This window comes from Sebastes umbrosus, chromosome 19 (genome assembly GCF_015220745.1).
Source record: "Sebastes umbrosus isolate fSebUmb1 chromosome 19, fSebUmb1.pri, whole genome shotgun sequence".
Classification (NCBI taxonomy): domain Eukaryota; kingdom Metazoa; phylum Chordata; class Actinopteri; order Perciformes; family Sebastidae; genus Sebastes; species Sebastes umbrosus.
In genome coordinates, this window is record NC_051287.1 from 12,092,516 (window position 1) to 12,120,311 (window position 27,796).

General features: G+C 39.5%; 2 protein-coding genes across 3 annotated transcripts; both read left to right on the top strand.

The window, feature by feature from the left end:
- The first annotated feature begins 1,061 nt into the window (after nucleotides 1–1,061).
- prkaa1 (protein kinase, AMP-activated, alpha 1 catalytic subunit) lies at nucleotides 1,062–12,589 on the top strand. Its single transcript, XM_037752686.1, has 9 exons — nucleotides 1,062–1,158; nucleotides 3,586–3,727; nucleotides 5,800–5,893; nucleotides 6,211–6,355; nucleotides 6,627–6,714; nucleotides 6,867–7,091; nucleotides 7,228–7,741; nucleotides 8,587–8,713; nucleotides 9,662–12,589. Exons 1-9 carry the CDS (start codon nucleotides 1,062–1,064, stop codon nucleotides 9,943–9,945), a joined length of 1,716 nt encoding a protein of 571 aa, XP_037608614.1. The 3' UTR covers nucleotides 9,946–12,589.
- A 1,398-nt stretch (nucleotides 12,590–13,987) lies between these two features.
- On the top strand, nucleotides 13,988–27,696 carry ttc33 (tetratricopeptide repeat domain 33). 2 transcript variants are annotated; one of them, XM_037752761.1, is made up of 5 exons: nucleotides 13,988–14,093; nucleotides 14,768–15,016; nucleotides 20,049–20,130; nucleotides 23,173–23,304; nucleotides 26,399–27,696. In XM_037752761.1, the coding sequence occupies exons 2-5, from the start codon at nucleotides 14,769–14,771 to the stop codon at nucleotides 26,771–26,773; spliced, it is 837 nt and encodes a 278-aa protein (XP_037608689.1). In that variant the 5' UTR covers nucleotides 13,988–14,093; nucleotide 14,768; the 3' UTR covers nucleotides 26,774–27,696. The 2 variants fall into 2 exon arrangements, with proteins under 2 accessions (XP_037608689.1, XP_037608690.1); XM_037752762.1 differs by lacking the exon at nucleotides 13,988–14,093 and adding an exon at nucleotides 14,270–14,456.
- The last annotated feature ends 100 nt before the right edge of the window (nucleotides 27,697–27,796 follow it).

Below are 27,796 nucleotides of genomic sequence, written 5' to 3' on the forward strand. Positions count from 1 at the left end.
AGAGGCGATAACATTTCTCTTCCTGCTTCAGCCCCGGATGCTGAAGCAGGAAAAGCCAACACTAGGATCAGCATTGATTCATGGAGAGACCTTTGTCTGGTCAGCTAACATTACTGCCAAGCAGGTGAAATATAGAGTGATATTGTGGTTTTAGCCGACGCTGACTTTCGTTGTCTTAACGGCCACAGGTGTTGCTGTTAACAAGCATTTCTGATTCTTACAAACAGTCCCTTTAGCCCTCCTGTTACCTTCAAATTTACTAACATCTTTTATCCTTGGGGTCAATTTGACCCCAGCAAATTTAACCTCCAGAAAATGATTATAATTAAAATTGTTACCCAAGTTTATGTGTCAGGTACTTTATGTTTGTTTGTTGACTACCTAAATAGCCCTTTAAATAAAATCAATATCTTCACGGGAACCATATTTTGCCGCCCCCAAAGCGTGGGGAAATATCAAAGTTCTCGCGAGAATGATGTTTCCCCTCCCCCATGTCGTGTGAACTATCAGTGGTTCTCTCACTACTACAGTTATGGTTATGTTAGGTTAGGGCCCTAAAGCTTTTTGAAGATTATAAAGTTGCATGTTATAGTGACCTCAATATCATCCAAAACAAATGTGTGTAAAATGTTGATATTTCTTATATGTTTTATACAGCTAAAACAGCCTGGGGTCAAATTGACCCCAAAGAACACCGATGCGTACAGCATGTGTACAGGACATTGAAAACATATTATCATTTTAATTTTATGTTTACCCAGTTGTCCCCATTAAATTAGGAAAAGTCATTAAATATGAAGCAAACAAAATTATGTCAATCATTTATTTAGAGACGTTAAACATTGAATGGGGTCAAATTGACCCCAAAGATAATAGGAGGGTTAAAAGAGCCGGCTCTTTTGACCGGCTCGTTCTTAACCTACTCATCACTACCTCCCTCCGTGCAGCGGAGCAGCAGAGCCGCTTGAGTAGAGACGCACAGCCAGCGGAGTCCGGGTCCATCTCTGCTCGCCTCGCAGCTAGCTAGCTAACCCCCCGCAGCAAGGCCAACTGCGGGAAAGATGGCGACGGAAAAACAAAAACATGAAGGAAGAGTTAAAATTGGACATTATATTCTCGGAGACACACTCGGAGTGGGGACGTTTGGAAAGGTTAAAGGTAAGTCTCGACTGTCTTGACTTGTCTCTGTGTGCATCCTGATGAAAAGATGGTGGAGCTCTTAGCTTAGCATGCTAATTTAGCTATGCTACGAAAGGCTAACTAAGGTGGCACACTTGTTGTCCTGCTTAGTTAGCTCAACTTCTTTGCGACAAACATGACGTTTTTTTTGTTTTTTCACTGCAGCTGCAAGGTACAGACACACAATGCAAGCTTTATGACATTATATCTCATTTAAGCCACATCTATTTCAACTAGCCGCAGCTGCGTTTTTAAGCTAGCCAGCCAGAGAAGCCACAAGTCGCTTGTCAAGACACAGACAGACACCGGGAAGTAAACCTTGACTGTGTGTTAGTGTGTCAGTGGTACATATTACGGAGGAGCATTTAGTTATCCCACTTTATAAGGAATGTCTGCAGCTTGGCAGTACATTTGGTGTCAACTATGCCCTCCTTATGAGTTGTATTTTCCATCCTAGTGGAGAGAAAGTGCTGCTTTTTAGATGTATGTAGTAGGGAGGTAGCTGGACAAACCCGGCCCAATCTACGCCCAGTGTTAAGATAAGATAAGATATCACTTTATTAACCCTGAAGGAAAGTCTTGTGCCAGAGATTGCTCAAAAATACAACAAAATTACAACAAGTTCAAGTGTATAAAATAAAAAAAAGTACTATTTCTAGCACCAGTGCCTAATAGAATAACAATTAAAGTAAGATACATTTAATAAAATGAGTAGATTTGATAAGATAAGTAAAATAAAAAAGGTAAAGTTAGCTAACAAACAGAAAAATAAGTAATATTGCACATGAGAATGTAAAAAGTAGTATTGCACATGATATTGATATTAAATTTGTACTCAGTGTCTCTGTGTTGTCTCTATTAGCACAACTTTGCTTGTATCAACACCTATTGGTCCAAAAAATGTCTATTGGATGTATGAGTTTGCTCACATTTTCCTCCCAGATGTGCCCCCTATTATAGACAGATGTGTTAGTTAAAAGGCTAAAACCTCTTCTGTAGACAGAGGCTGTAAAGCAAACATGGAAGCTTATACAGAAAATAATTGCTCACAGTTCTGTGAGCAATAATAAATATTAAAAAAATATTATATATATTCTTCTTTTTCTTATTCTGTATAGGCTCCCATGTTTGCTTTACAGCTTCTGTTGTAAAAAGTAGGAGTTGGTTCATTTATGAAGGACATGAATTACATGTTTTCTGTGTTATCTCCTTGATATTATGTTTATATTTTGTAATATTATGATGATCATGTGATTGCCTCCCATTGGTTGTTGATACCATATAGGTGAGGCCACATCCGCCTTGTCTGTTTGTTTGTAAGCCCTGACGAAGACCTACGGGTGTCAAAACATGTTGGCTTTTTAAATGATTAAGCCACTACAAGAAAGGCTTTTTAATATATTCTCTTCCTCGTTGCTACTTTTTTGATGTAGTGCATTTTGTCTCCTAGGAACACATGATTAAGCCCTAATATACCCAAATGATGTGAACCAACCAGGCACTCGCCAAAAAAAAAAACCAGTCAGAACAACCACATGCTTTGTTTATAGTCAGTTAATTCCCAGTGAGTCATCTCTCTGCGCTCAGTTTTTTTTGTTGTCATTGAATGAAAGAAGACCACACTTTTTTTGCTCTGTGATTATGGTCTTGATTACTGGAGACTTGGTTAATAGTTCACTTCCAGCACAACTGGTAAATCAATAGCAGCTGTTTACTAACTCCAGCATACAAGTATGCTATCTCCCACCATCCATTCAAGGGCTGTCCCGAATACCATTTTTTGGGCTTCGAAGCTTCGGTGAGAAATATTCAAAGAAGTATTCAAAGTCAAGTAAATTTTATTTGTTATTTTATATCACAAACCACAAATTTTCCTCAGGGGGCTTTACAATCTGTACAGGATACGACACCCTCTGTCCTTTACAGTAAGGAAAAACTCCCCCCACAAAAAACCTCTGGTAAACCCACTGTTTTTTATGTGCCAAATAGACAAAGTTAGCGACTAGTAGCCAGCTAACATAGTGGAGCATTTTGTAGCGTAACAGCCAGATATTTCCCCCCGGAGTTGATGGAGACCAGGCCATAGTTAAAAGGAAGGGGGATATCGGACCTATATTTATCAGACGGACATAAACATGACTTTAAATGAATGCTTATGTTGCTCTGTGTCTTCTGGATGTGCAAATAAGCAACTGTTTGCTTTGCAAACACATTACAGGTTTAAAACATGAATGTTTTTCTTAGTTCTCGAAAAGTTGACATTTTGAAGATACAAGGTTTTCACCTCATAGCGACAGTAGTTTTGCATTATTCTATAATATGTCCTCCTTTTAGTTGTGGTATCTTTCATCTTTTATATGACCCCTGGGTTGTAATTGGTATTACTCATTTTGTTTTATCCTGCAGTGGGCCAACATGAGCTGACCAAGCACCAAGTGGCCGTGAAGATCTTGAACAGGCAGAAGATCCGCAGTTTGGACGTGGTGGGAAAGATCCGCAGGGAGATCCAGAACCTCAAGCTTTTCAGGCATCCTCACATAATTAAACTGTAAGTCCTAGATTACACCCCTGCTCGCTGCTCGTTAATCCCCCTGCCGCCACGTTAATGCCACCCACTGAGCTATTTCCAGGTTTTAATGGTGTGTTTTAGAATACATCTATGTGGGACGATATCTGTCTGACCCAGTCTCCTCTCCCTTCAGTCCTCGGCTCAGCCTGCTTTATTGCCTGTTTTGGTTATCCTCTCTGTTGACTTTTTATTTTAATATAAAAAGTGCTTTATCACTGTCTTTCATCATGCGTTGCTGTGTGATCTCCTTTCCTTCCATTTAGCCTTCACTAAAAGTGTATTCACAGAACTCAGAGGTCTGTATTGTTCAGTTGTAATACAGCAGGAAAGTATTGTAGTCACTTCCAATCCAAAGTTGTGAATTTGCCAAAGCAAACAGGTTATCTGTCCTGTTTAAAATAGTTTATGGCACTGCTGACAACATCGGCATGTGTTGATACAGATAGACACATGACTGCGTGATTTTGAATGAGTCATTATTTAATTTCACATGTCTGAACTGACTGTGACACTAATCAGAGGCCATCTCAGTACGCTGTTTGTGCTTTAATGCACATGTGCGTCAAGCAGTGATGGTAAACACTACAAGCCTGAAGTGAACCCTCCATTTGGCAAAACAAAAATGCTGTGGTGGTACACTGTTGCTGAAAGAGTCACTGATTTAAAAAAATATATTTAGAAAATTGCAGCAGTACTGCCTACCTGGTATGTGAATGTCCACAGCAACCAGCAAGGGCCCAAGGCCACAGTTTCTGGGTCATTAAAGTGACCATGAGGTGTGGCTAATTGCCTCAAATACCAGCTCCATGTCATGCATGCACAAGAATGTAAACTCTGTTTTGTGTGTGTCTTAGTGAGAGAGAGAGAGAGAGAGAGATCCTATCTTTGACAGGGCGCACAAACACTGGGGCAGAGTGCACAGCATTGCCTGTCTAGTCTGAATAGTGTCTAGTGAGGACAAGTGAAGCAATATAACACAATACAGCTTCATTTGGTTTACAGGATGTTTGGAGCAATCATGACAGATGAGATGAGCAGTTAGTCAACATCTGTCACATCTGTTGAAACTTCAGTCATTTCAACTTTGAGACACATTTGTTCCTGTAAACTGTACCACACCCATTGTATTTTTACCATTAGACAGACACTGTTTTACTGTAATATTTGTCACCGTGTCATTACTTTGCTACTGTTTTTTAGTATTTTAAAACTTTTTTATTGAGAGCTGCAGGTGTTACAATGCTGCTGACAGACATTTCAGTTGTCCTGATAGCTTATTCTGCTGCATGATGTTGAATATGACCATCACAGGGAGAAACATGGCTTATGTGCAAGTAAGCGTAGCCACCCAGCCAGTGTAGCGTAAATAGATGTGGGTATGATGGGTGCCGGTGTAGATTCCGAGATGCTAGATGCATGTGTAACCAAAAACACATTTTTAAGTTTAAATTAATGCTGCTGCAATATTAGTTATCTGCAATACTTTTGCGTATTGATGCTGTATTTCATACTGTGTCTCCATGCGACATAGATCAAACCACAGATGTGCTGTATCATAGATGAATTAAATTGCGGTATTATTTGTTAAGAAATTAACAAATGTGTTTTTGCTGCTGGGAGGCATTTGGTCCGGTGAGGGCAAGCATAAGATGGTGCAATGAGACATAGGTTCACAAGGTATGTCATATGGTGTCTTTATTAAATGGGGTATTTTCCCTAACAGCAAGGCATAAAATACCAAGATATTATGTTTTAGTCATATTGTTGCTCTGTCATTTTACTGGAAATGGAGCCACACATGCATGCCATTGGCCTAGGTAGGTTTTTTGCTTGTTTTGGTGAGACATGGAGAACGCAGAACTATTTCCCCTGGCCACTTTTGATGTTTATACAATATTCCACAGTTGGATACCAAATCCAGGAGATTTAAGAGCATGTTTTCCTATTTTTCCTTTGTACCGATGATGAAATAATAACTGTACTTGAGCAGTGTTATATCTGCTAATTGTTGATGACCCACATGCTTTCAAATTTGTGTTGGATGTCTGCAGGTATCAGGTTATTAGCACCCCTACAGATATCTTCATGGTGATGGAGTATGTCTCAGGAGGCGAGCTATTCGACTACATCTGCAAAAATGGAAAGGTAATACACTATGATACTGTGAAATGTCTTATAGTCTGCTATACTGATGTCCCACATCTTCTTTCATGCTTTTCATCTTGTCATATTTAGCAGATCTTGTGTATTTTATTATCCGTGAAGGGACCAGTATGCAAAAGTGCATTATGTACTTGTCGGTGTTATAGCCAGCCTTTGGTGCAGATACAGCAACCTGTGAACCGAAAGCAGCGGCTGGAAAAGATATCAGAAAACAACACAAAGTGCTGCTTAGTCAGCTGTGATGTGCTAACTGAGTCAGAGAGAAGATCACACCTAATGGATAATTTCTGCTTTGACAGTTGGATGAAAAGGAGAGTCGTCGGCTGTTCCAGCAGATTATTTCAGCAGTCGACTACTGCCACAGACACATGGTGGTGCACCGAGACCTCAAGCCTGAAAATGTGCTGCTTGACGCACACATGAATGCCAAGATTGCAGACTTTGGTAAGTGTGTCTCAGTCCTAAACACAGGTCTTCACAGGTATCATTATTTTAATGTTAAAATTATGGACACACACACACAGGACTTTGTTCAGTAACTCAAAAATAAATGTACCATATAGAGTTTTTGACTACTAATAGGACTATTGAGCAATGTTTTATGAGCAGGTCCTCGCCTTTTTTGTATTATATATGGAGATGCACCAATCCAATATGCCAGATTGCTATCAGGGCTTATACTGGCTTTATTATAATGTTGTAAAATTCTGTGCAGGATTATCAAACATGATGTCAGATGGAGAGTTTCTGCGAACAAGCTGTGGTTCTCCAAACTATGCTGCTCCTGAGGTCATCTCAGGAAGGTAATGTTTTTTTGCCATCATTACAAGTTGACATTGACACAGAACTTATGCATTCTCCCATTACGTTCCTGCAAGATGTTGCTGAATAAACAAAAAACTAGTAAAATGTTGCTTACATGATAACAGGATTGTTTCTTTTTACTCGTCCTCAGGTTATATGCTGGTCCAGAGGTCGATATCTGGAGCAGTGGTGTCATTCTCTATGCCTTGTTGTGTGGGACGCTTCCCTTTGATGACGACCACGTGCCAACACTCTTTAAGAAGATCTGCGACGGGATCTTTTTCACGCCGCAGTATCTCAACCCTGCAGTAATAAGCCTCCTTAAACACATGCTGCAGGTGGACCCCATGAAAAGAGCCACCATCAAAGAGATCCGGTGAGCCTAACGAGATTAATTACAAAGTCAAACTATTGCTATAACCATCTAGTCTTTTTCCTCTGGATTATAATGTGTAAATTTATTGTCATGGGCTGTGGTTTGTTTTACTACAAAAATATTTTTCCTCCCACAGAGAGGATGAGTGGTTCAAAGAGGGCCTACCCAAGTACTTGTTCCCCGAGGATCCCTCCTACAGCAACAACATGATTGACGACGAGGCCCTGAAGGAGGTCTGTGAGAAGTTTGAGTGCACAGAGGAGGAGGTCCTGGCCTGCATATATAGTCGCAACCATCAGGATCCGTTGGCCGTCGCCTACCATCTCATCATTGACAATCGTCGCATCATGAATGAAGCCAAGGATTTCTACCTGGCGTCCAGCCCGCCCGACTCTTTTCTAGATGACCAGCACCTGACCTCGTCTGGTGCAGCTGTGGCTATCAAGCCCCACCCTGAGCGCGTACCCTTCCTCTTGGCGGAGACTCCTCCCCGGCCTCGTCACACACTGGACGAATTGAATCCCCAGAAGTCCAAGCACCAGGGTGTTAGAAGGGCCAAGTGGCACCTGGGTATCCGGAGTCAGAGTAGACCCAATGATATCATGTCAGAAGTGTGCCGTGCCATGAAACAGCTGGATTATGAGTGGAAGGTAAGGAGGAAATTACATTAGAGGGGCATATGATGGGCGTATGGTTGCTTTCACAAGCCATAATCTGTTTGGCTAGTCCGAATCAGAGTGAAATTGACACTTATGGTTCGTTTTCTATTTAGTCTGGCCGGTTTCACAGTGCACAAATTTAAGTGGACCAAATAAAAAGAAAATTTGCCGATGGGCGTGTACGAAGGAGCAAATTTGTCTTTTTCGTCTCGAGAGCTGCCACTTCCATGCAGGGAATCACAGACTTTAAAATATTGCGGTCAAAGTGTTTTCGCTTTGACTCGGCACTGATTTACTGTGCGCATGAATCCCTTCTCCTCCAATTTATCTGGAATGACTTTATAAACGTCACTCTTTTGTGGACTTTCTTTATCATATTCTGTATGTTTTCTTTGGCCCAGATGTCAAGTAAATATCAGACTTCTACAGAAGTCCAGGTCAGTCCTCTCCCGCTCATGTTAACCTGTCGTTTACCTCAACAAATGGCCACACAGGCAGCCTGTGTTTTGGTTCACTTGGAAACGGTCAGAGACCACCTCTTGCGAGCAGACTCGGACTGCCTGTATTGGTCCGCACTAGAGTACAATTACTGCGTTCACAACTGCACAAATAAACCGCACCAGAGTTTGATTAAAATGGACTAAATGTTGCCTTGTGAAAGCGCCCCAAGATTCATTTGTTGTAATTGAAATGCAGTCAAATGAAAGGGGTTCACACATTGAAACAGTAATTAAAGTTGAGATTATGTTACTAAACTCTAAATAAGAATTTGTGATATCAGAATACCTTGAAAGAGGAAGCTTTATCCAGTCACTGTTTCTTCATAACTCTTCCAGGTTGTGAATCCTTATTATCTACGTGTGAAAAGAAAGAATCCGATTACTGGGATGCAAACCAAGATGAGCCTTCAACTCTACCAGGTGGACAGTAGAACCTACCTCCTCGACTTCCGTAGCATAGACGGTAAGTTTTAACTAAACTGTTGTATCAGTTGCATTTATTAATAAACCCGAACGGTAAAAGACAATAAAAAGGAAACGTTAGTTGTTTTGTTCTCTAATGTTAGTTGTATTAGTTAAACAAGTCTCATACCACTTACTTACAGTTTTGTAACGTTTATAAACTGTTAACATTGACAAGATATTCTGGTAAGGCCTGAATTCAGCTCCCTGTCTCTAGGAAGTGTTTACCTGGATTCTGTCCCGCAGTACGCTGTGTCAGTGCAGAGTTCATAAATGATTGACTCAGGGTTGAGGGCTTGGGCTTTTTGTCTGTCGGTGCGCAGCGGTACCTCAAAGGCAAATATGAGATAAGAGTGTTGTTACGAGCTGTATTAATGTAGCACAGGCATGCTGTGTAAAGGGCATGACACTGAATTTTGACCTCATGCTACAGCAAAGTCAGCCACAGTGTTTACGTTTAGCTGCAGTTGTAACTGATTGCTCAAGCTGATAGATGTATAACGTCTACCAACAGCCCGTAACCACATAAAAAACTATTTATTACTAACGTAGGGCTGCAACTAACGATTATTTTCATTGTCAGTGAATCTATTGATTATTTTCTCGATTAATTGAATAGTTGTTTGGTCTAGAAAATGGTGAATAATGTCGATCAGTTTTTTCCAAAACCCAAGATGACGTCCTCAAATGTCTTGTTTTGTCCACAATTCAAAGATCTTCCATTTACTGTCATAGAGGAGTAAAGAAACCAGAAAATATTCACATTTGAGAAGCTGGAATCAGAGAATTTGTACCTCTTTTTTCTTCTTAAAATATTACTCAAACCAATAAGGCAATTATCAAAATAATTGGCGATCAATTTAATAGTTGACAATATAGATATAGAATGAAATTTTTTTTTTTTGTATGTGTATTTTGTAGTAAACATTTTGTGTCTTGTGTTATTTAGATGATATGTTGGAGACAAAATCTGGAACTGCCACCCCTCTCCGATCTGGATCTGTGGGCAACTACCGCACCACTCTTAAGAACGATGTAGACGGGGCAGATGCTCTGGCCACGTCTAGCACTGTGCAACCCACCAAGGCGGCAGAAGGCTCCTTAGCTTCATCGTTGACCTCATCCATCGACTCAACGGGAGGGGGAGAAACCACGACTGTCCCTCGACCAGGAAGCCACACCATTGAGTTCTTTGAGATGTGCGCGAACCTTATTAAACTACTTGCACGATAGCTTGCAAAACAATCACTAGCCTTTTTTTCCTCTCCGAGTGTCTTTATAGCAATAAGCATGCAACCGATTCATGGCTCAATTCATCCTGGCTGAGGATGAAGTGATTGTTCCATGGCACTGACGCAGGTTAGTGTTCCCTAAGAGGAAGGGATGTATACTGAGCTGGCAGGGACTGTAAGGGGGTTATTTGGAAAGATGAAAGATGAGCTACTTAATAGCTAGGACAGAACAACATTTAAGAGGGGGTTTTACAATTTCCTGATCAATTTAATGGCAAATGCCCACATCCCACCTATACATATATACGCAAGTGATTACACTGAATTTTCTGTACTGTAGCCAGTGAGCACTGCTTTTCCAGTACAGAGAACAAGATCAAGTTTTTGCCTGCAGAGAAGGAAGCCACGCATTGAGGGTTGGGTGTTTGGGTGGCAGTCGTTATAGGATGCAGGAAGCACTTTTGCACAAGTTTCTTTTATTTCCTGCTGCTCTTGTTTTCTCTATCAGTGGGGATCAGAGAAAGTGGTGCAGATGTATCGGGGGCGCTGCACTGGCTATTAACGAGTGTTGTCATGCCCATCACATTCATTGGACTCTGAAGAAGTGCAATGGCCCCTTTATTTCTGTCTTGTGTCAGGGACAAAAGAATGCTTCATCAGATTTATGTTTGGTTTTTCTTTTGAGTTGTCAGAGACTAAATTTTCATGGTTTTGTCCTTGTTGTAAAAATTTGTTTGAATTTGTCTGTCCCCTACATTTTTATATATAAAGACGTGAATATATTTATCAGTGGAGGGAGTGTCGGATCTATTGGAAATGGAATTGACTTTTTTTCTTTATTGCATCAAGATCTATTGCTGGATGGTATATATTTTCCTTTTTTTACTGTCTGGTTTTTAAATCAATATCACAGCTTTGTTTCATTCAATCACAATTATTCTGATACTTGATTGTCTTTCCAGATAAATATAGCCTGCTTTTACCATTTAAGAGGTATTTTGCCATGACAGTCAAAATCTAGAAATATATCATTTTCAGTGTCACATATTAAAATGACAAGTTGATTTTGACTTTCTTTTGTTGTATTTTCTCTATTTCTTGTTTTTTTTAGATTAATGATTAGGATTTGATTATGATTACTGAGTGAAATGCCTTTTGACTACATCCAATTTGTAAATGCCAATCCATCACAAGTGTATAGGCCTCAGGGCTCAAATTGAAAATAAGTAGTAGCAATTACATGCAGTGCATGGACAATGTCTATTGGCAGGTGAATACATCCAGAATATAGTCATTTTTTGGATATGTTTTTGTTTTTATTGCCCACACATTCCCTTGAGGGATGATATTGGAAGGGTTTACATATGTCTAAACCTGAAACTAACTTGTGAGCTTCGAATTAAGTCCTGCTGGGTAGATTGCAATTCTGGTAGAAGAAAAAACATCACAGAAGAATTAAGATCATAAATGTGTGGGTGATATATATATTTGATAAAAAATGTCAGACAATACCATATACTTGCAAGCTCACAAAGTCTTGGATATGTCTTTAATCACAAGTAAAATGCATCTCCCTCCATTTCCTGTCCACAGTCTTAAAGTTTTACGCAGTATCTGTTGTTTGGCTGCCTTATCATTATCTGTACTGTCAATCGGTTTTTATGTCCGTAAATGTTGGGATCCAGTGCTGGTCATAATTATTGGCACCTTTTGCAATTTTAGGGGTTGAAGTCCACAAATGATTTTGTCAATGTTGTTAATTCACAATTAATGTTAAAAAAAAAAATTCACAGATTAAGTGTTATTATTACAAAAAAAGAAGAGAAAAATTCTTAACTGCAAAACGTAAAAAAAAATTAGATTGTTGCTGCCAAAATATTGACGTCAGTATCACCTTTTTAATTTTTGCAATAGGAGAAAACAAAGCAAACTTGAACGGTAAACTGGTTTCTCTATTCATCATCTTCATTTTTGTCTTAAGTCAATTAAACCAAAAGAACTTTGCATGTTCTAATTGTAATATCAGTCACAAAAGGTTTGTGTTAGGAGGTGTTCGCAATTGCTCTAGGCTCTTTTACCAGTGTTTAGCTCTCCAGAGCTTTAAAATAAAATATCTAATTTAAACAATTTTACATTTCAGAGATAAAAATATAACAAAAATTGCCAAGAGTGACAATAATTGTGATCATCTTGTGTCTCTTGCTGTCCTCCGGGACAGGTTTGGACTGAAATATTTAGTTGATATTTGACCTTTTATGTCTAAGTTTTAAACTAGAGTTTATGAAATATAGTGATCATGGTAAAGAAAACACACACTATGGTCTTGGGAAGATATTGTAAAACTAAACATTTTTAGTTTTTATAGGGCAGTTGCAAGTTTTGATTACAAAACTTTTCATGGAGTTTTGCAGGAGAGATGAATGTGTGAAATCGTGACCTTTTTGACAGTTTATGGAGTCGTGTCCTCGTGGACCGTTAGCAGATAAATTCAGTCTATCTGTTTTGGACTGCTTCAAAGAAATAATGTTCTATTTTTGTTTGGTGTGTAAAGGGACCCTACCAGATTGACCAGTGTAAATCTGAATGGACAGTGTTGAAATCATTTGTATACACAACTGCCTAATAAACTGCTAAATTGCACACAATTCTGCTGAAGTTTATCTGCATGTTAATTAAATCACATTAACTTGAAATATAGTACCAATTTTACATCACAGTCATGCAATAATCAGTGCAAAGGAAACTTACTTTCGCTGCAAACAAGGAATGTCAAACTGCAAGGGAAAAAAGGAAGTTCAATTTGTGTTTTGTGTTTGTTATTCTGAAGTCAGACTAACTTCTTTAGCTATTCAGGTCATTCTGTGTAATATGGCATTACTGTGATGGAAAGAAATGATCATCGTCAATCATTTTAGGTTACATTTATTGAAAATGGCATTTTCTGTGGCACATAAAATGTGAAGAATTTGTTGTGAGTCACCACTGTAGTGCTATCTAGTGGGCAAAATGGAGTCAGTCCCAGACATTGCATTTTGGTAACATTTCCTGAAAAGGCAAGGCAAGGCAGCTTTATTTGTATAGCACATTTCAGCAACAGGGCAATTCAAAGTGCTTTACGTAGACATTCAAGAACATTGCGACAAAGTGCAAAAGAACATTAAGACCTAATTAAAACAGTAATAAAAACATTAAAGATTAGAAAATAAAAACAAGCTAAAAATAAAAGCTAGGATAGAAGCTAAAATAGAATATAACACACAAGAGTAAAAGCTCTAGTGCAGTATAAAATCATTATCTGGTTTAATAAAAGGCAGCAGCAAACAGGAAAGTTTTAAGCTTTGATTTAAAAGAAGTCAGAGTTGGAGTTGGTCCTGCAGGTTTCTGGGAGCTTGTTCCAGATATTTGGTGCATAAAAACTGAACGCTGCTTCTTCTGCATGTTTAGCTCTGACTCTGGGGGACACTAAGCAGACCTGATCCAGATGAACCTGAGAGGTCTGGATGGTTCATAACATATAGCAGAAGATCAGAAATGTATTTTGGCCCTAAACCATTTAGTGCTTTGTAAACCAGCAGGAGTATTTTTCAAATCAATTCTCTAAGAGACAGGGAGCCAGTGTAGAGACCTCAGAACTGGACTGATATGATCCACTTTCTTAGTCTTAGTGAGAAAAGTAAAATGTACTGAAATACTTATACAAAACATATTAGTGTAGTAATACTATAATATGTCATATGTTGTGTCGTTAACATGCTAGTATCTCAACTTAAAAAAACACGGTTTGTGTTTCTTTAAGAGACGATCATCTCTGTGCTTTAAGCCTAATGAAAAGACAACATGCAAAGTCTCTCCTCAGAGCTAATGAAGAACTGATGATGATGACCCCTAGAGCTACTATGGAAGAGTGCAGTCCTATTAATATTTATTTATTTATTTATGCATTTATTTTTTTGTTCCTTGAATTATTTTCTACCCCCTATTTTATTTTAGATTAGATTACAATAAATGTAAATTAATTTCCTTCAAGAAAAAAAATAACGAAAGAAAAAAAAAAACCATTCCAACAACTTCCGGGTCACCAACTACGGCTAGCTGTTAGCTTCCGTTAGCTTCTTAGCAGTTTTGCCCAAAGGAAAGCCGCAAAAGTCTGTGCGTATACCTCCTAAAACACATTTTACAGTCTTAAAATAACAAATTCAAGTGTAATATGTTGTGTCAAAATCAAACCAAGTGCTATTTGTATGAGTAAATGTAAAGTGAGGTGTCAAGTGTCAGGTAGCTTATTATGGCTAACGTTAGCTAGCTAGTGTTGTTGTTGTGGCAACCAGGGTTGTTTTTGTTTATTAACTCATCTTGCAGTAGTTGTTGTTGTTAAATAACTACTTACATGCTCTGTGCTTTAATAGGACACACACCTAACTGTAAAAGCCACATTATAAGCTACTTTGGCTGTCTGATAGTAACATTACACTAAAATATAACTAGATTTCTGATATTTCAAAATAAAAGTAAGTAGGTAAGTAAAGCTTTATTTATATAGCACCTTTTAAAACACACTGTTACAAAGTGCTTCACACACAAGAAGAAACATCAAACAAGGAAAAATTACAATATGACACACAGAAACAATGAGAAACAGATCAAACACAAACACATGTGGATGAGGTCTATAGAAAGGCTTGCCTATAAAGAGATTTTTAGAAGCTGCTTAAAACAAGTCCAGAGATTCAGCAGCTCTATCTGCTGGATCTCCTGTGGATTTTCCAGTGCTGATTGCAAACTGATTTCAGCTGCCAACCCCTTTCCCTTTCCCCTTACTACAGGATGGCTTCATTTGGCTGGAAGAGGAAAGTTGGTGAGAAGGTTTCAAAGTCAGTGGTGCAGCAGTTCGTGGCTGAGGCGGAGAAGGTTGCTGGAGATGCTGCTGCTGGACCGAGTCAGGATGAGGATGAGGAGGTGGAGGTGGACTGGCTGCACGCCATCAAACGACGGAGGGAGATCCTGCTGGAGGACTGTGCAGCCAAGAGCAAGAGGCTGAAGGATGAAGGTGCAGAGCTGGTTGAGCATGGCAGGTGAGGGGTAGATATAGATATAGAGATAGAGAGATGGATGGATGTACTTTATTGATCCCACATTGGGAAATTATTGTGTTACAGCAAGGCAAGGCAGCTTTATTTGTATAGCACATTTCAGCAACAGGGCAATTAAAAGTGCTTTTCATAAACATTCAAGAACATTGCAACATCTGTTGGATTGTCCCAGAAAAAAACGTCCCACACTCTTCACATTAAAAGCAGTCTACAGGTAGATAGAGGAAACCCAGAAAGTCGCGGAAGGTCTTAGTTTTTAGGTTAGGTTACAACTTGCTCAGACATTGGCAAAAAAAAAAAAAAAAGATTAAAAACGTTTATACGTGTAAAAACTTCTGTACAGACCCTTTTAATATTTGCTCACCTGTTGCTTTGATAAGAACGACTAGGACTGAACAAACAAGCTTTATGCATACACTATTATCCTTTGAAAGATATTTTCCGTACTCTGTGCCAGTTGTATAGCAAGCAGGATTACAACTTTAATCTGATTTTATTCTATGATACTGAGGGCTTCCTGTTTGTGTGCTGCTGGATTCTTTATGTGGACTACTGGATTTTATAACAGGGGCTTAATCACACTTAATCATACTGTCCAGAGAAAGTTATTACCATAGCCAGGGAACCATCAGCTCCTCATCCTCTGAAGCAGGATCTAAAAGCAATTTGCTGTGAGAAAGGAGGGAGAGGAGAGTGTGATGAGGATAACAACACTTCCAGCTTTTACTGTGTTTTGGTTGATCATAAAACAGACTTTCTTTATCTACAGAATAGCTCAACTTTGCTTCAACTAGGGGCATGTGATATTAGAAATCCTCCAGGGGAGGGCGCCATTGTACAGAGCACACAGACCCATCGAACACAGCGAATAGCTTTCTACTGATTTGCTACTAAAGATAAACATTCAATAAGTATTGTAATTCAAAGACACGGTCAACTTAGAGCCGTCAAAGCTTGAGGTTTTCTTTGTATTTTATTTAATGTTTATTTTCTTAAAATACAAGGTGTGTTTTGGTGTCTGCATTCATATGTTCTATTTGGATTTCAAAAGCCAAAGAGCTGTATTCCTCTCAGGATGAGAGGAAATGGTTATAAGTACAGTGATTTATACTTTGGTCGTGGGAGAAGCTGGTCTTCAGGCCTATCAACCCATATTTAATATTAGAGGGGGGAAAAGCAAAAACATGGAGCAATTTAAGGAAAGCTTTTCATACAGAAAGTGATTTTAAAAAGGACATTGATGCAAAACAACAAGTACCCGCTGAAGTATACTCTTGAGAAGAGTTAATGCTAAGTTGAAGAATGCTAACAAATATGATTATTCTCAGTGATATTTCTCTGCTTGCAGATTTAAAAAGACTTCCTGCACTACATTTATAGTGTGAGTCTTACAAAAAAATCCCTCAGCTGCCTTTGTATGGATGCGAGAAACAAAATAGGCCTCATTCAGGAACTGTTATCTGATATTCCTTCCTATGTAATTGACCTTTTTAGCCAAATAACAATCACTTTGTGAAACCCCCCTCAGTCCAGAAGACCTAACGTTGTTGCCCTCAGTGACTGCCTGTAATTGTATTTGCGAGGAGAAAGTGGATTTTGCTGGGGAAATGATGTCTTGCTGCTCCATAATGACTGTTCAGTGGTTTGGGATGGTGTCTGGTTGGGGATGTCAGCCAGGAGTTTTTTCTCCTCTAACAGCATTGACCTCTGATGCCAGTCTGTCATTACCGAGGTTTAGATGCTCCTGATGTAATTGAAGAGCTCCTCTAGTACCGGTTTGTGATCTGAATCTTCTGTTGAGTCACATTGTGTGCAGGAAGTGGGCCTGTGAAGGTAGACGTTTTCATGCAACTTTTGGTTGTCTTCTATATTTTTAAGGTCAACAGATTTTTGTTTTATGTACATTTAATAGGTCACAAGGTTTTACCAATCACAGTCAATATTAAGCTAGATTTGACGGTCTACATTTTTACCCGTACCACTTTAACAGTACAGAAGAATATTCTAAACTCTACAGACACAGTAATCTTCACACAGCAGCACACCAAAATGTTTTCTGTAAGATCAGCTATTGCTGACATGCAGAGTAGAATCTTAATACGGATGACAGACTGCCCTATCATTGTTGTATATGCATGAATGGACTGGTTGACACTTTTATTCATGAACTGCGCAGAATGAAATGGAAATGAGAAAATACCTATTGTCTGACTGACTGATAAATGAATGGTTGAACAAACAAACCATTAAAAAGAACATTAAACAATGCAGATTACATATTCATTTGTAAATGCAGCTTTATTCTGGGCATCTTCTGAACATTTGCAATAGCCACTCAAAGACTCTCAACAGGCATTTGCTTTAGACTGTTGCCATTTCACATAAGTTGTACAAAACATGATTTAGGGATGCACTGATCCGACTTTTTCAGTCCCGGTACGATACCTGGGTATCGGCCGGTACTGATCCGATACCAGTGTGTAGTTAATAAGCTGTATGCCTCACTGTGTGCAAGTGACTGGGATCATTCTTTTATGTGTAAGACAACATCAGGCTGGACTTAAACATTGCTTTCTTAACTTTGTAAAACAAAATGTAACAAATAAATACACAGATATAAATTTACTGAATTGTTATTTATTATCATATATACAACAGCAACTTGTCAAAAAAAAAACGGTGCATCCATAACATGATTAACAGTTCACTCCTTCACTCATACATCAGCTTGAACCCGTCCAAGCTGAAAAAAATATGACAATTATTTTGAAAACATCAAATTTCTTAAAAATACTGATGTGAAAAAATAGGCCATGCAGTTGCAGAATCATGCCTCGCTTTATTTGTTTAACAGCTAGTTTTGTTTGGGAGGTGTGGGAGGTTTTCGAGGCAGCAAAATCACATCATCATCCAAATACTGCGCATAGTTTACTGATTTGTCCGGCGTCCAGCTGCCATGCTGAGTCAGTTATTTCCAGCTAAAACTGAGTTTGCAAGATGTGATCTGGCTTTTTTTCAAATGTTCAGCAACTTCCGAACATCTGTTTTTTTTGTTTTGTGGTTTAGAATAGTTTACTGGTTTAGTGTTGTCATCCTAACCATGTTTGGGCGGGCATGTTTCCTCCTTTTGGACAGTAATGTGTGTGAAATGATCATAATGTCCCAACCGTCTACTCCTCTTTTCAGCACAATAACATGCTGCAAATATCCCAATTTGTTTCGTATTTGTTCACTCTTTCTTAACATAATTAGCGTGGACTTACTGTGGTTCATTCCAATGTTTGCAGGCTTCTATTTATCTCACTTCTCTCTCTGTCCTTACTTTGACTGTAGAGGAGTTCTCAGGCTTCATGTGCTCTTATTACTTATTGCCTAATTTCCTCACATGTTTCCGCAGTTTCTTTTGCCTCATATGTTGGTAGGATTTCCACACTGCTCTAGTTGCATTTCCTCACTCCTCTGTCTGACTGTTAAATAGCAGAGGTATATGTTTTCTCACGCTTGATCCTGAATCCGAGTTTTATAACTGAGCAGTGTCGATGGTCTCATTGTGAGGTTTTAATTACTTTTGAATTTTTCAGGACATCCTTCTCCATAAAGCTATAAAAGACGTAGAGACGACAGACATATTTTATCGCCAAACCCAGGAACTCACCTCATAATCTTGTCTTGATCAATCATTGAAATGATTCTTGAGTCAATGTTGACTTGAGAAGGAGAGGTTTGTTGGAGTGAGCATGAGCACATTCTTCATGTGTCCATTCAGTCTGTTTAAAAAAAAAAAAAAAAGTAAATATCTGCTTGACAAAAACCTAAAAAATGTGAACTGTCATAAACATATATGGAAAACAGATCAGTGGCAGCGTCTTGGAGTGAGGCTGCAGTGTGACTTCTGCCCAATTTTATGCAAATCCTGTTTATTTTTCTCCTTGCATGTCTAAAAAGGAGCCAATCACAGTGTCTCGCTATCTCAGATAAAAAAACAGACTACCTTACAGGTTTCTCTGGGAATGGTTTGATTTGCAACCTATCTGTTCACCTCAGTTGACCTTTGTGTGTTTATTTAGCCTGCTGTAGCCCTTTTTACAACTAGACAGGTGGACAGGTGTTGTGGATTACGCTTGCAGCTTTAAAGCATCAAGAAGCCCATATATCATATTGTTCTGGGAGTAATTTCTCCTTTTGTATTCTATAAGTCAAAATAACAAAGACTCACTTTCTATTTAGAAGTTTTTATTTGCTAATAAGGAATAACTAAAAAAGCACAAAACACAAGACTCAGCCAGGCTTCATAAAAGTATATCTCAGCTTTTGAGAAGTCGTATGCAAGAATGGAAAGACGGGATCGGGGCAGCTATGACTTCTCTATAACAAGCAACAGCAAAAATGAGCAGGGAAAAGGGCTTCATGATATCCACTGAACAAACATGTGGCCCTGTGTTAGGTTACATAACGTATATCAACTCTCAGGGCGGAGGCAATATTCTGCGTGTCCAATTTCATTGCTTTATTCAATTGTCTATTTGACTAAAGAATTGAATTGAACATCGGCCAAAGTTAAGACAAAGCCATGTTTTTGACTGATATTGCTATTGCGATATGATTTGCGATGGAACGAGGGATCATTTTTACATCATTATTCTCGTTTTCACTGAAAAACATTAAAATGATTATGGTGTGATTTTTGCGGAGATCTGTACCAAACAAAGATGTTTTCTTAAGCCTGTAGAATATGATGTGTAGGCCAGGACATCTGTGCAGCACCACAATATTTAATTTAAAATGGTATTTTGACACACATTTCGCCTTTAACAAATACTGCGATTTGAAAATTGCACCAGGCCATATTGCGATTTCGGTAAGATCTTGATTAATTGCGCAGCTCTAATGTTTATTTAGTTGTATATTACACCACAAAGCTTCCCCAGTTTATGATGTTATAAGCAAACTCTTTGTGTGTGATTAATCCCCCAGTTGTATACTGTGTGTTTGACCCACAGTGTGTTTTCTCTAGGCACTGGGAGGCCATTAAGAAGTTGGACGAGGCCCTCCAGCTGACCCCAGACAACCCACTACTGTATGAGATGAAGTCTCAGGTATATTACCAATCTATATTTTTGTATTTACTAATTTTCTCGCCATACTTATCATGTCTACTACTCTTTTTCTTCACATTTCTTCAAGTATGTCTTAAAAGAGTACTCCACCAATTTAGCATTGTGTCCTATAACATGAATCAGAAATTCTTATTTATTTCACACAATCTTCTTCCTTGTCAAAACATAGCGCTTACATTACCCATAATGCAACTAAATGGCAAAGAGTTGTGTTGGGAGAAAATGTGAGCCTATCCTTTAAAGGTCCAGTGTGTAGGATTTAGCGGCATCTAGTGGTGTGGTTGCAGATTGCAACCAACTGAGTTCGCTCACTCCCGTGAGTGCGAAATCGTGGTTACGCCATTCACCTCACTCAGAGGCCATCCATACCATAATAACACTACTTTAGGAGGAACTGAAGTCATGTTACCGCAGTTTCAAAAGCGCGTCGGAGAACTACGGTGGCCTTCAGGTAACGCAAAGAGAACCCGCTCCCTATGTAGATATGAAGGGCTCATTCTAAGCTAATGAAAATACGATTCTTAGTTTCAGGTGATTATACACTAATGAAAACGGTTCTGAATATTATATAACATTTCTGCTAATAGATCCCCCGAAATGTTACCCACTGTTCCTTTAAGCAGCCAGTCGTCTGGGTATCGTGGTGAGAATTGCGTTTAACCACACTGCTGATACACAGTATGTTTCTGCTGTTTCCGGGCACAGTACAAGCATGTCTAAAATGTGATGCAGTCCAAAAGCTGCCTTTAGAGTTCGGGGGTGTAGTTTTACATCTGGGCAGGACGATATATCCGACAGGGGTTTTGTGTTTAGGATATATGAAGGAAATCGTAGCGAACATTCAGTAAATCAGCCGCTTGCAGCAACTTTCAACATAACTGAACACATATTCCGTTCATGTCCTTTGGTTTTGATAATGCTACCACCAGCATGCTGTGTATGCACTTCTATACATCCCTGCTTGCATACTGTGTGTGTGAGATAATTTACCAGCCATCATGGCCCCATAGACCCGCTTTCAGCTGACACATTGGAAAGCTAGATAAGTGATATCAGCATGGTGATGACAGAACTGAAAATCTGCAGCTTTAATTTTTTTTGCTTTTTATCACCACTTCCTTGTTCCTTTCTCTTGTTCCTTTCACTTCCTCTTCTTCTGGGTCGATAGATTTGTGACTCTTATTTTGCCATCATTTCTCAGCTACTTTTCCTTTTCTTCTAACATGGAAAAAAAAAATGGTTCCCATATATTTGGTAAAAGTGGAGAGGCCAGAGGAGATAGACAGACCATTATTTCTTATTCATTTACTACAACTAACACAATAAAATCTCTCCTTTTAGCCACAACCATTGTATGCCTAATATAATATTATCCATTATCGGATATTTGAGAAGGAAATCATTAGAGGACCGGGTCTGGAAAACCTCCACAAAGGGGATTTTTTCCCCCCCATGCTGTGACTAAGCTGAAGCATGACATAAGCAAAGACGTTTTATCATAGTTTCAGCTCCAATGTGTTTGACTACATGTGTATAGCACATCTAACCTAACCATTAGTGTCCATTATAGGGCTAAAAATAGGCTGGAGCTCATCATATTCCCATTACTGGACCAGATGACGAGGATGGTTACACTCACGCTGGTCATTTACTTCCCTTCATCACGCTCATCCTTTTAACTCAATCAGTATTGGGCCCAATACGTCCCCAGTCAGTCTGTGTGACTGTTACAGCAGACTGTAGTACACTCTGGAGGAAATTGACTTCATTTGTAAAACTGTCACCACATCTTCCTGACGGGATATATGAAGGGATTTCAGCTGATATTGAAAAGTGACTCTTTCAGATTTCGTGGAAGAATGAGGTTAATTAGGCTTTTCCAATTAGCATTTCTTGCTATATTCCATTATGATAAGTGTCTTTAAAGTAGCAATAGACAACTTTTCAACTTTTAGTGTTTCCAAATGGTATTATTGCCGTCACTGCCATTTCCGCTAATGTGGAAAGTAACTACAAAGAACTAACATTGATACTCTTTGGTAACTGGGGATAGCTACTGGGGAAAACAAGGGCTATCCTCTTCCTGTTTTGGTTTCGCGATGGTTGATGCACTTCCTTTGTGCCGTAAAAAGCCTTTATTTTCCCAGGAGATCGCGACCCGGTGGCAGACAGAATTGCATAGTGAAAGCAGGGCTTATAGGGAACCAATCTAAATGCAGATGGTGTAATTATACTATAGCCATTACATTGTGCAATCAACATTTACTTCATAATGATAAGTCAAAGCAAAAAACTTGTCTATTGCCACCTTCCTTCAGTATAAACCAAAGACTCCATGCATAGTTTTACAGCTCTCATGCCATTTTGGTGCTTAGTGTTCAGACAGAGACATTTATGAGTATAAAGTATAGGTATCAAGGCGATGATAAAACTTCTACCAAGATGCCGTACCTGATTTGGGTTCAGTGTACCCCTAATGTACACTCTCTGAAGAGTCACTGCTCCTCAGTCGTTTTAGTTCTGTGTTGGTTTTTTTTGGTCGAAAGTGCACCCGTGTCCCGGAAGAATATGTGAGTAAACAGATTACTGATAATAAAAAAGGGTGCGATAGTGAGACGATGCACCGAAACCAACAAGAGTATACTCTGATGTCACACTCGCTTTACTTGCTTTACTCAAACCTTAAGCCTGTATGCTTTGTGTTGCAGCAATACCAAGTTTTTCAGGCACTTATGTAACAGTCGCAGCCCCAGGCAGAAAACTCCTCTCCACCACTGCCAATAATTAGTCTCAAATTCATTTTTTTCACAGAGTGTTATGCAAATAGTTGCACAATGGGTTTACGCTTCTTGACAGCTTGTTTCCTACACGACAGCAAAGCATAATTAAAAAAGAAATGAAACTGCATGCTATAGAAATAAACTTGCTATTGAAAAATGATGTCAGGCATCACACTTTTATTGTCCTCTTGTGAAGGTAACTCTTAAAGAGTCTTTAACCGTGTCTGTGTTTTATCCACAGGTACTGACCATTTTGCAGGAAGTGTTTCCCGCCGTGAAGGCGGCAGAGATGGCCGTGAAGTTCCGCCCCCTGTGGTGGGAGGGCTGGCAGACTCTGGGCCGTTCCCAGCTCAACCTGGGAGAGGTGGACCTGGTGAGTACTGCTGGCAATACACACTCCAAAAGAAATTAGAATACGGTGTGCCCGCGAAACCTGCAGTCAAATTCAGACATCAACAAATGCGAGTACTAGATGGAGGAATTAGTGAGTCATAGCGGGAGAAGACATGACAGGAGGAAACCACAGAACCTGAAAAAAACAAAAAACTCACAAAACCTTGATAATTGCAGATGACGGCGTAGACGGTGCTCACTGCAGTGATTAAAATCAAATACATTGTTTGGTTGTAGTCAAAAAGGCGCCGTTTTGCCCCGTGCAAACGCACCAAAATTCAAGCCAGCAGGTACAGACTGCACCAACATTCCCTCAGTTGTGTTGCATAACAACTGATGCTCAGTCAGTCACTGCTGATCTCCATTGGAATGTCCCATTTCATATTTGAGTGTTTGATTTCGCAATGAACTACACCTGCTTTTGTAGACGACTATAAATCAGTTTATGTTTTTGCTTTTGAAAGGCTGTTAAGATACGTCAGTTATTTCTGTTTACTACTTTCTGCAAACTCCCTCTTGAGATGTTCCTCTTTCGATGCACGCCCACTCGCCCGGGGCTTGGACGATTGCTTAAATTGCCCCAGAACACGCCGGGACCTGTGGGTGTACGAAACCCGCGGATCTCAGCTACACCGTTCGCCCATTTAGAGCAAAGCAAACAAGGCTGAAACCCTTCAGCTAATGGCGCTGTCACTCCCAGAGACCTGTCCTACGGCACCCAAAAACAACAATGGGAAGTGTTGAAAGTTACCCGAGCTAAAACTAAACCAAATATAGACACACCTCTTTGTATAATGAAACTATGGGGAAGGAAGGGGGAATAAAAGGAACATCTATTTATAGCAAGACTTGTTCAGTCGAGTTTATGAGCTGTGTGTGCATCAACATGTTTGAGTAATGCCTGTTTGTGCAAATGTGAGCGCAGTGATTCCCCATTTTCTCTCCTTCACGTGTCTGTTCTTCCCTTCTTTAATTTCCATTCCTGGAAAGTACCCAAATAAAACAAACATATAGCTTCTGATTTAGTGTTTTTCCTGACTTCTCTAAATGTTTTAAAAACATTGGAAACTGACAGCCTGACAGCTCTGTCCTCATTTATCTTCTCATTATTATCACGAAGGAGCCGGTTAATCGGCCTACTGTGGCATTTTGTCTGTTGAAGGATTACTCTGGAAATAAAGACTTGATGAGACTCTAGTCTGTTCAAGATTAAACTTGATGTGTTGTTTTGGGTACAGACAGTTTCATCAGTCAAAAATCTATTACCTGTCAAGGACTTTTTCAGCTGAACTTGATGGTGCAGGTTATTTATGTTACAGGTGGTGAACATTTCACATTGGAAGCAATGTTAGCTTGATGAAGAAACTAGAAACTAATCAAGGTTTCATTTGGTTCATACCAGTTTTATTTTTTTGTTTTGTGACAAATTTCTTATTGAAGATGATCTTTTTACAGTGTAGTAGCAGTAGCTTATGTTTTGACAAAGCTGTTGTTTAGAGCCAAGAAGGACCAGTTGGGGAAAGAGTCTGTTTTGGTAATGTAATGATTGATGTTTGATGCATCAGTGACACTTCCCCGGCTTGACTTGTACCACAGGTTGGCCATGAGGCTTTTGTTCTAGGGATGACTTGCTGACTGATTGGACTGGATTTCATAAGGGGTGTGGGAAAAGGGTGCAACTGAAAAGCTGAGCTGTCCTCATTAGGATGATCGTAATCGGGGCAGATCCAAGCATATTTTAACACATCAGTAACCAGATCAAGTGCAGATCCATTGTTTACTTTAGTTAACTGTGTTTTGTCCACCTCAGCCTGCATCTGTTGCAGCGTTGCTCTCCTTTACTGCAGTCGGGCTCTGTATTGTGAACAGTGTGAATGTAAAAATAATTAGGTTGGTTGGCAAAGTACACGGATTCTCTAAACTCCGACACAAATCTGTTAGTAAATCTTTTATCTCTCCTCTCTCTTTCTCATCAGCGCAGCGCAGTCACAAAACATTCAAAACAAACTAGAGACCATCTAGTTTGGACAGCCCTTGTTGTGATGCTATCACATTGAAATCTATCCACAGAGAGACAGACAGACATATAAACACCTGTAACACCTGTGGTAGTTCCCGCTACAGTAGGTATCTTGAGGACCACATTTTGCCATGATGACACTCACACAGACTCACAAGGTGAAAACAATGCCAGCCACATGCTGTCGCGGCTGGTGATGACAAACATCGCTGGCAGCAGGTCATGTCAGCTGTCAATAATTAACGCTAATTCAGTGTGTAACTTGATGACAGGCCAAAATTAAACTTGGCTGTTGTCCCTGAGGGTTTTGTATTGTAGTTCCAACAACTCCAACGGAGCGATACGTCCTCTCTAGTAGAAAAAGATCCAGCTGATCACGTCAGGTCAGTTTTAGGATTCACGCTCTCCCAGTTAAACTTTCATTCATCTTCATATCTGACTTGTAATCCCTCAAGAATACCTATCATGATAGGTGTTCAGCCAGTGTTATTTTGATATTTGTGAAGTCTTTAAGGTGGAGGGAAAGTCAATGCATATTTCATGTATTGGCTTCATTCCCATATTAGCACAGACTTCCCATTACATCAGTCAGAATTGATTTCTGAGCTCAGATAAGCATGTCGGGATGGATTCATTTCACCATTTCAAAGGCAGCAAATCGTCACAGCTAAAGCTTGACATCAGGTCCCATAAACGATTGGAGGGCGTTTGTATTGCTCCTCAGTGGGACAATCATTTTCACATCGATCTACAACTGCACAGTCAGCTGAGAGCTATCGATGTCTTCTTAATGAAACCGTAAATCTGTCTGCAACACAGCACCAAGAATGTTAGTTAGAGTCTTGCTGGTTGACATGATGATGATGATGATGATGCCAATACCATACCATTCATCTGTGAGATATACAGTGAACCCGCGAAAAGGCCCTTAAAGAATTCGGGCTAAACATTAAATTTGTTGGAGACCATAAACTCGCCTTCACCCATCTTTCATGACCCACCCCTAAAAGCTTTGTGTTTGAACCCTAAGCTCATGCGGTACTTGTCCCTGTAGGCCGTGAAGTCCTTCCAGGTTGCGATCCACCTGTGCCCATCGGAGCGCACCCTGTGGCAGGAAGACCTGGAGTGGGCATGGAGGTTACAGAAGCAGCATTTAGCAACCAAGGAGAAGACTCGGCAAGAGGAGGAGACCAAAAAGCAGATCCTCAATGCCCCCGAGCTGGAGCAGGACTATGACTTTGAGTCTGATGAGGTGTTGGCGGCCTGCGTGGCGGTTGCTGAGCGACAGTCGCGCCTTGAGGAGCTGAAGAGGACTGCCGTGGTCATAGACGCTGAGGGAAATATAAAAAACGTACTCACTGAGGAAGAGGGATCAGAGGATGCAGCAACACCTTCACAGGAACAGTTTGTCAAAGTAAGAGGACTTTGAATTGGTCTCAGCGTGCACCTGATTGTCCTGGTTACATTTTTGAATGGTGTTATTTCTGAGTGTGTGAAGCTGTAGCATAAAAAACTATTCAGAAGCAAACACGAGAACTGACGAATTCTAGTGAAGGTTTATATGCGACAGAGTAAAAGACACTTTTTTTGTTGTTTTACATGTTCCATCCCTTTAAGATTAATTGTGTTAAATGTGCATGTAAAATTAGTTTTGAAGCTATAAACTTTAGCATCTCCTAGTTTTATTTGTTTATTCTGATCGCACAACACCACTAAGCTAATAGCTAATCCACTCTGTGGTTTCCTTATAATCTACTTTCTGACACTCCCGAGACTTCCGCTTCATAGAGTCTGTAGGTTTTAATGAAAAGGAAAACAGGATTTCAAACAGTGCATTTTTCATTTGGGATTATTTATACAATTTTAGACACAATTTACAAGAAAATATACAAATAAAGAAGGAAAACAATCACACTTATTATCCTATAGATGAAGCAGTGAAAAAATGTTAACACGTTTATAAAGAAATACAATCAAACATTTGTGTTAAAGGAACAGTGTGTAGGATCCGGCGATATCTAGCGGTGAGGTTGCAGATTACAACTTCTCCCGTGTGTCAAGCGGTTTGCTTCAATAGACAATAAATTGATTTATCTTTCAGAGTTTAGTATCCTCAAGGATTAAGGCACATGGATACAAATTAAAATCAAAAAAGGAGAAGTGGTAGAGATTTAACAGAATAAAATTGTTCCCTCTCTGACCTAGAAAATCCAGATTCATCATCTCTGATCAGTTGAATGTTAATGACCTGTGAGGTTTTGATTTGTCTTGTTTGTTTTTTGCTGAAAAAGAGCATGCATGCTCGGCAAAATTTTCAATGAGTGAATAAACATGAATCAAAATATGTGATAATTCTGTGTTTCCTGTAGTTTTCTTTCTTTTGGGACATTTTCAAGAACATCTAAAATGACAGAAACCATCTTTGGGGAAAAATGTATTTGACGTGCACTTT

Excerpts from the sequence above, each read along its gene's own strand:
- prkaa1 (XM_037752686.1), top strand. The coding sequence starts at position 1,062 with ATGGCGACGGAAAAACAAAAACATGAAGGAAGAGTTAAAATTGGACAT. Across the intron at positions 7,092-7,227 it reads GCCACCATCAAAGAGATCCG|AGAGGATGAGTGGTTCAAAG; the intron begins GTGAGCCTAACG and ends TTCCTCCCACAG. Across the intron at positions 7,742-8,586 it reads AGCTGGATTATGAGTGGAAG|GTTGTGAATCCTTATTATCT; the intron begins GTAAGGAGGAAA and ends TAACTCTTCCAG.
- ttc33 (XM_037752761.1), top strand. The coding sequence starts at position 14,769 with ATGGCTTCATTTGGCTGGAAGAGGAAAGTTGGTGAGAAGGTTTCAAAG. Across the intron at positions 20,131-23,172 it reads TGTATGAGATGAAGTCTCAG|GTACTGACCATTTTGCAGGA; the intron begins GTATATTACCAA and ends TTTTATCCACAG. Across the intron at positions 23,305-26,398 it reads ACCTGGGAGAGGTGGACCTG|GCCGTGAAGTCCTTCCAGGT; the intron begins GTGAGTACTGCT and ends TTGTCCCTGTAG.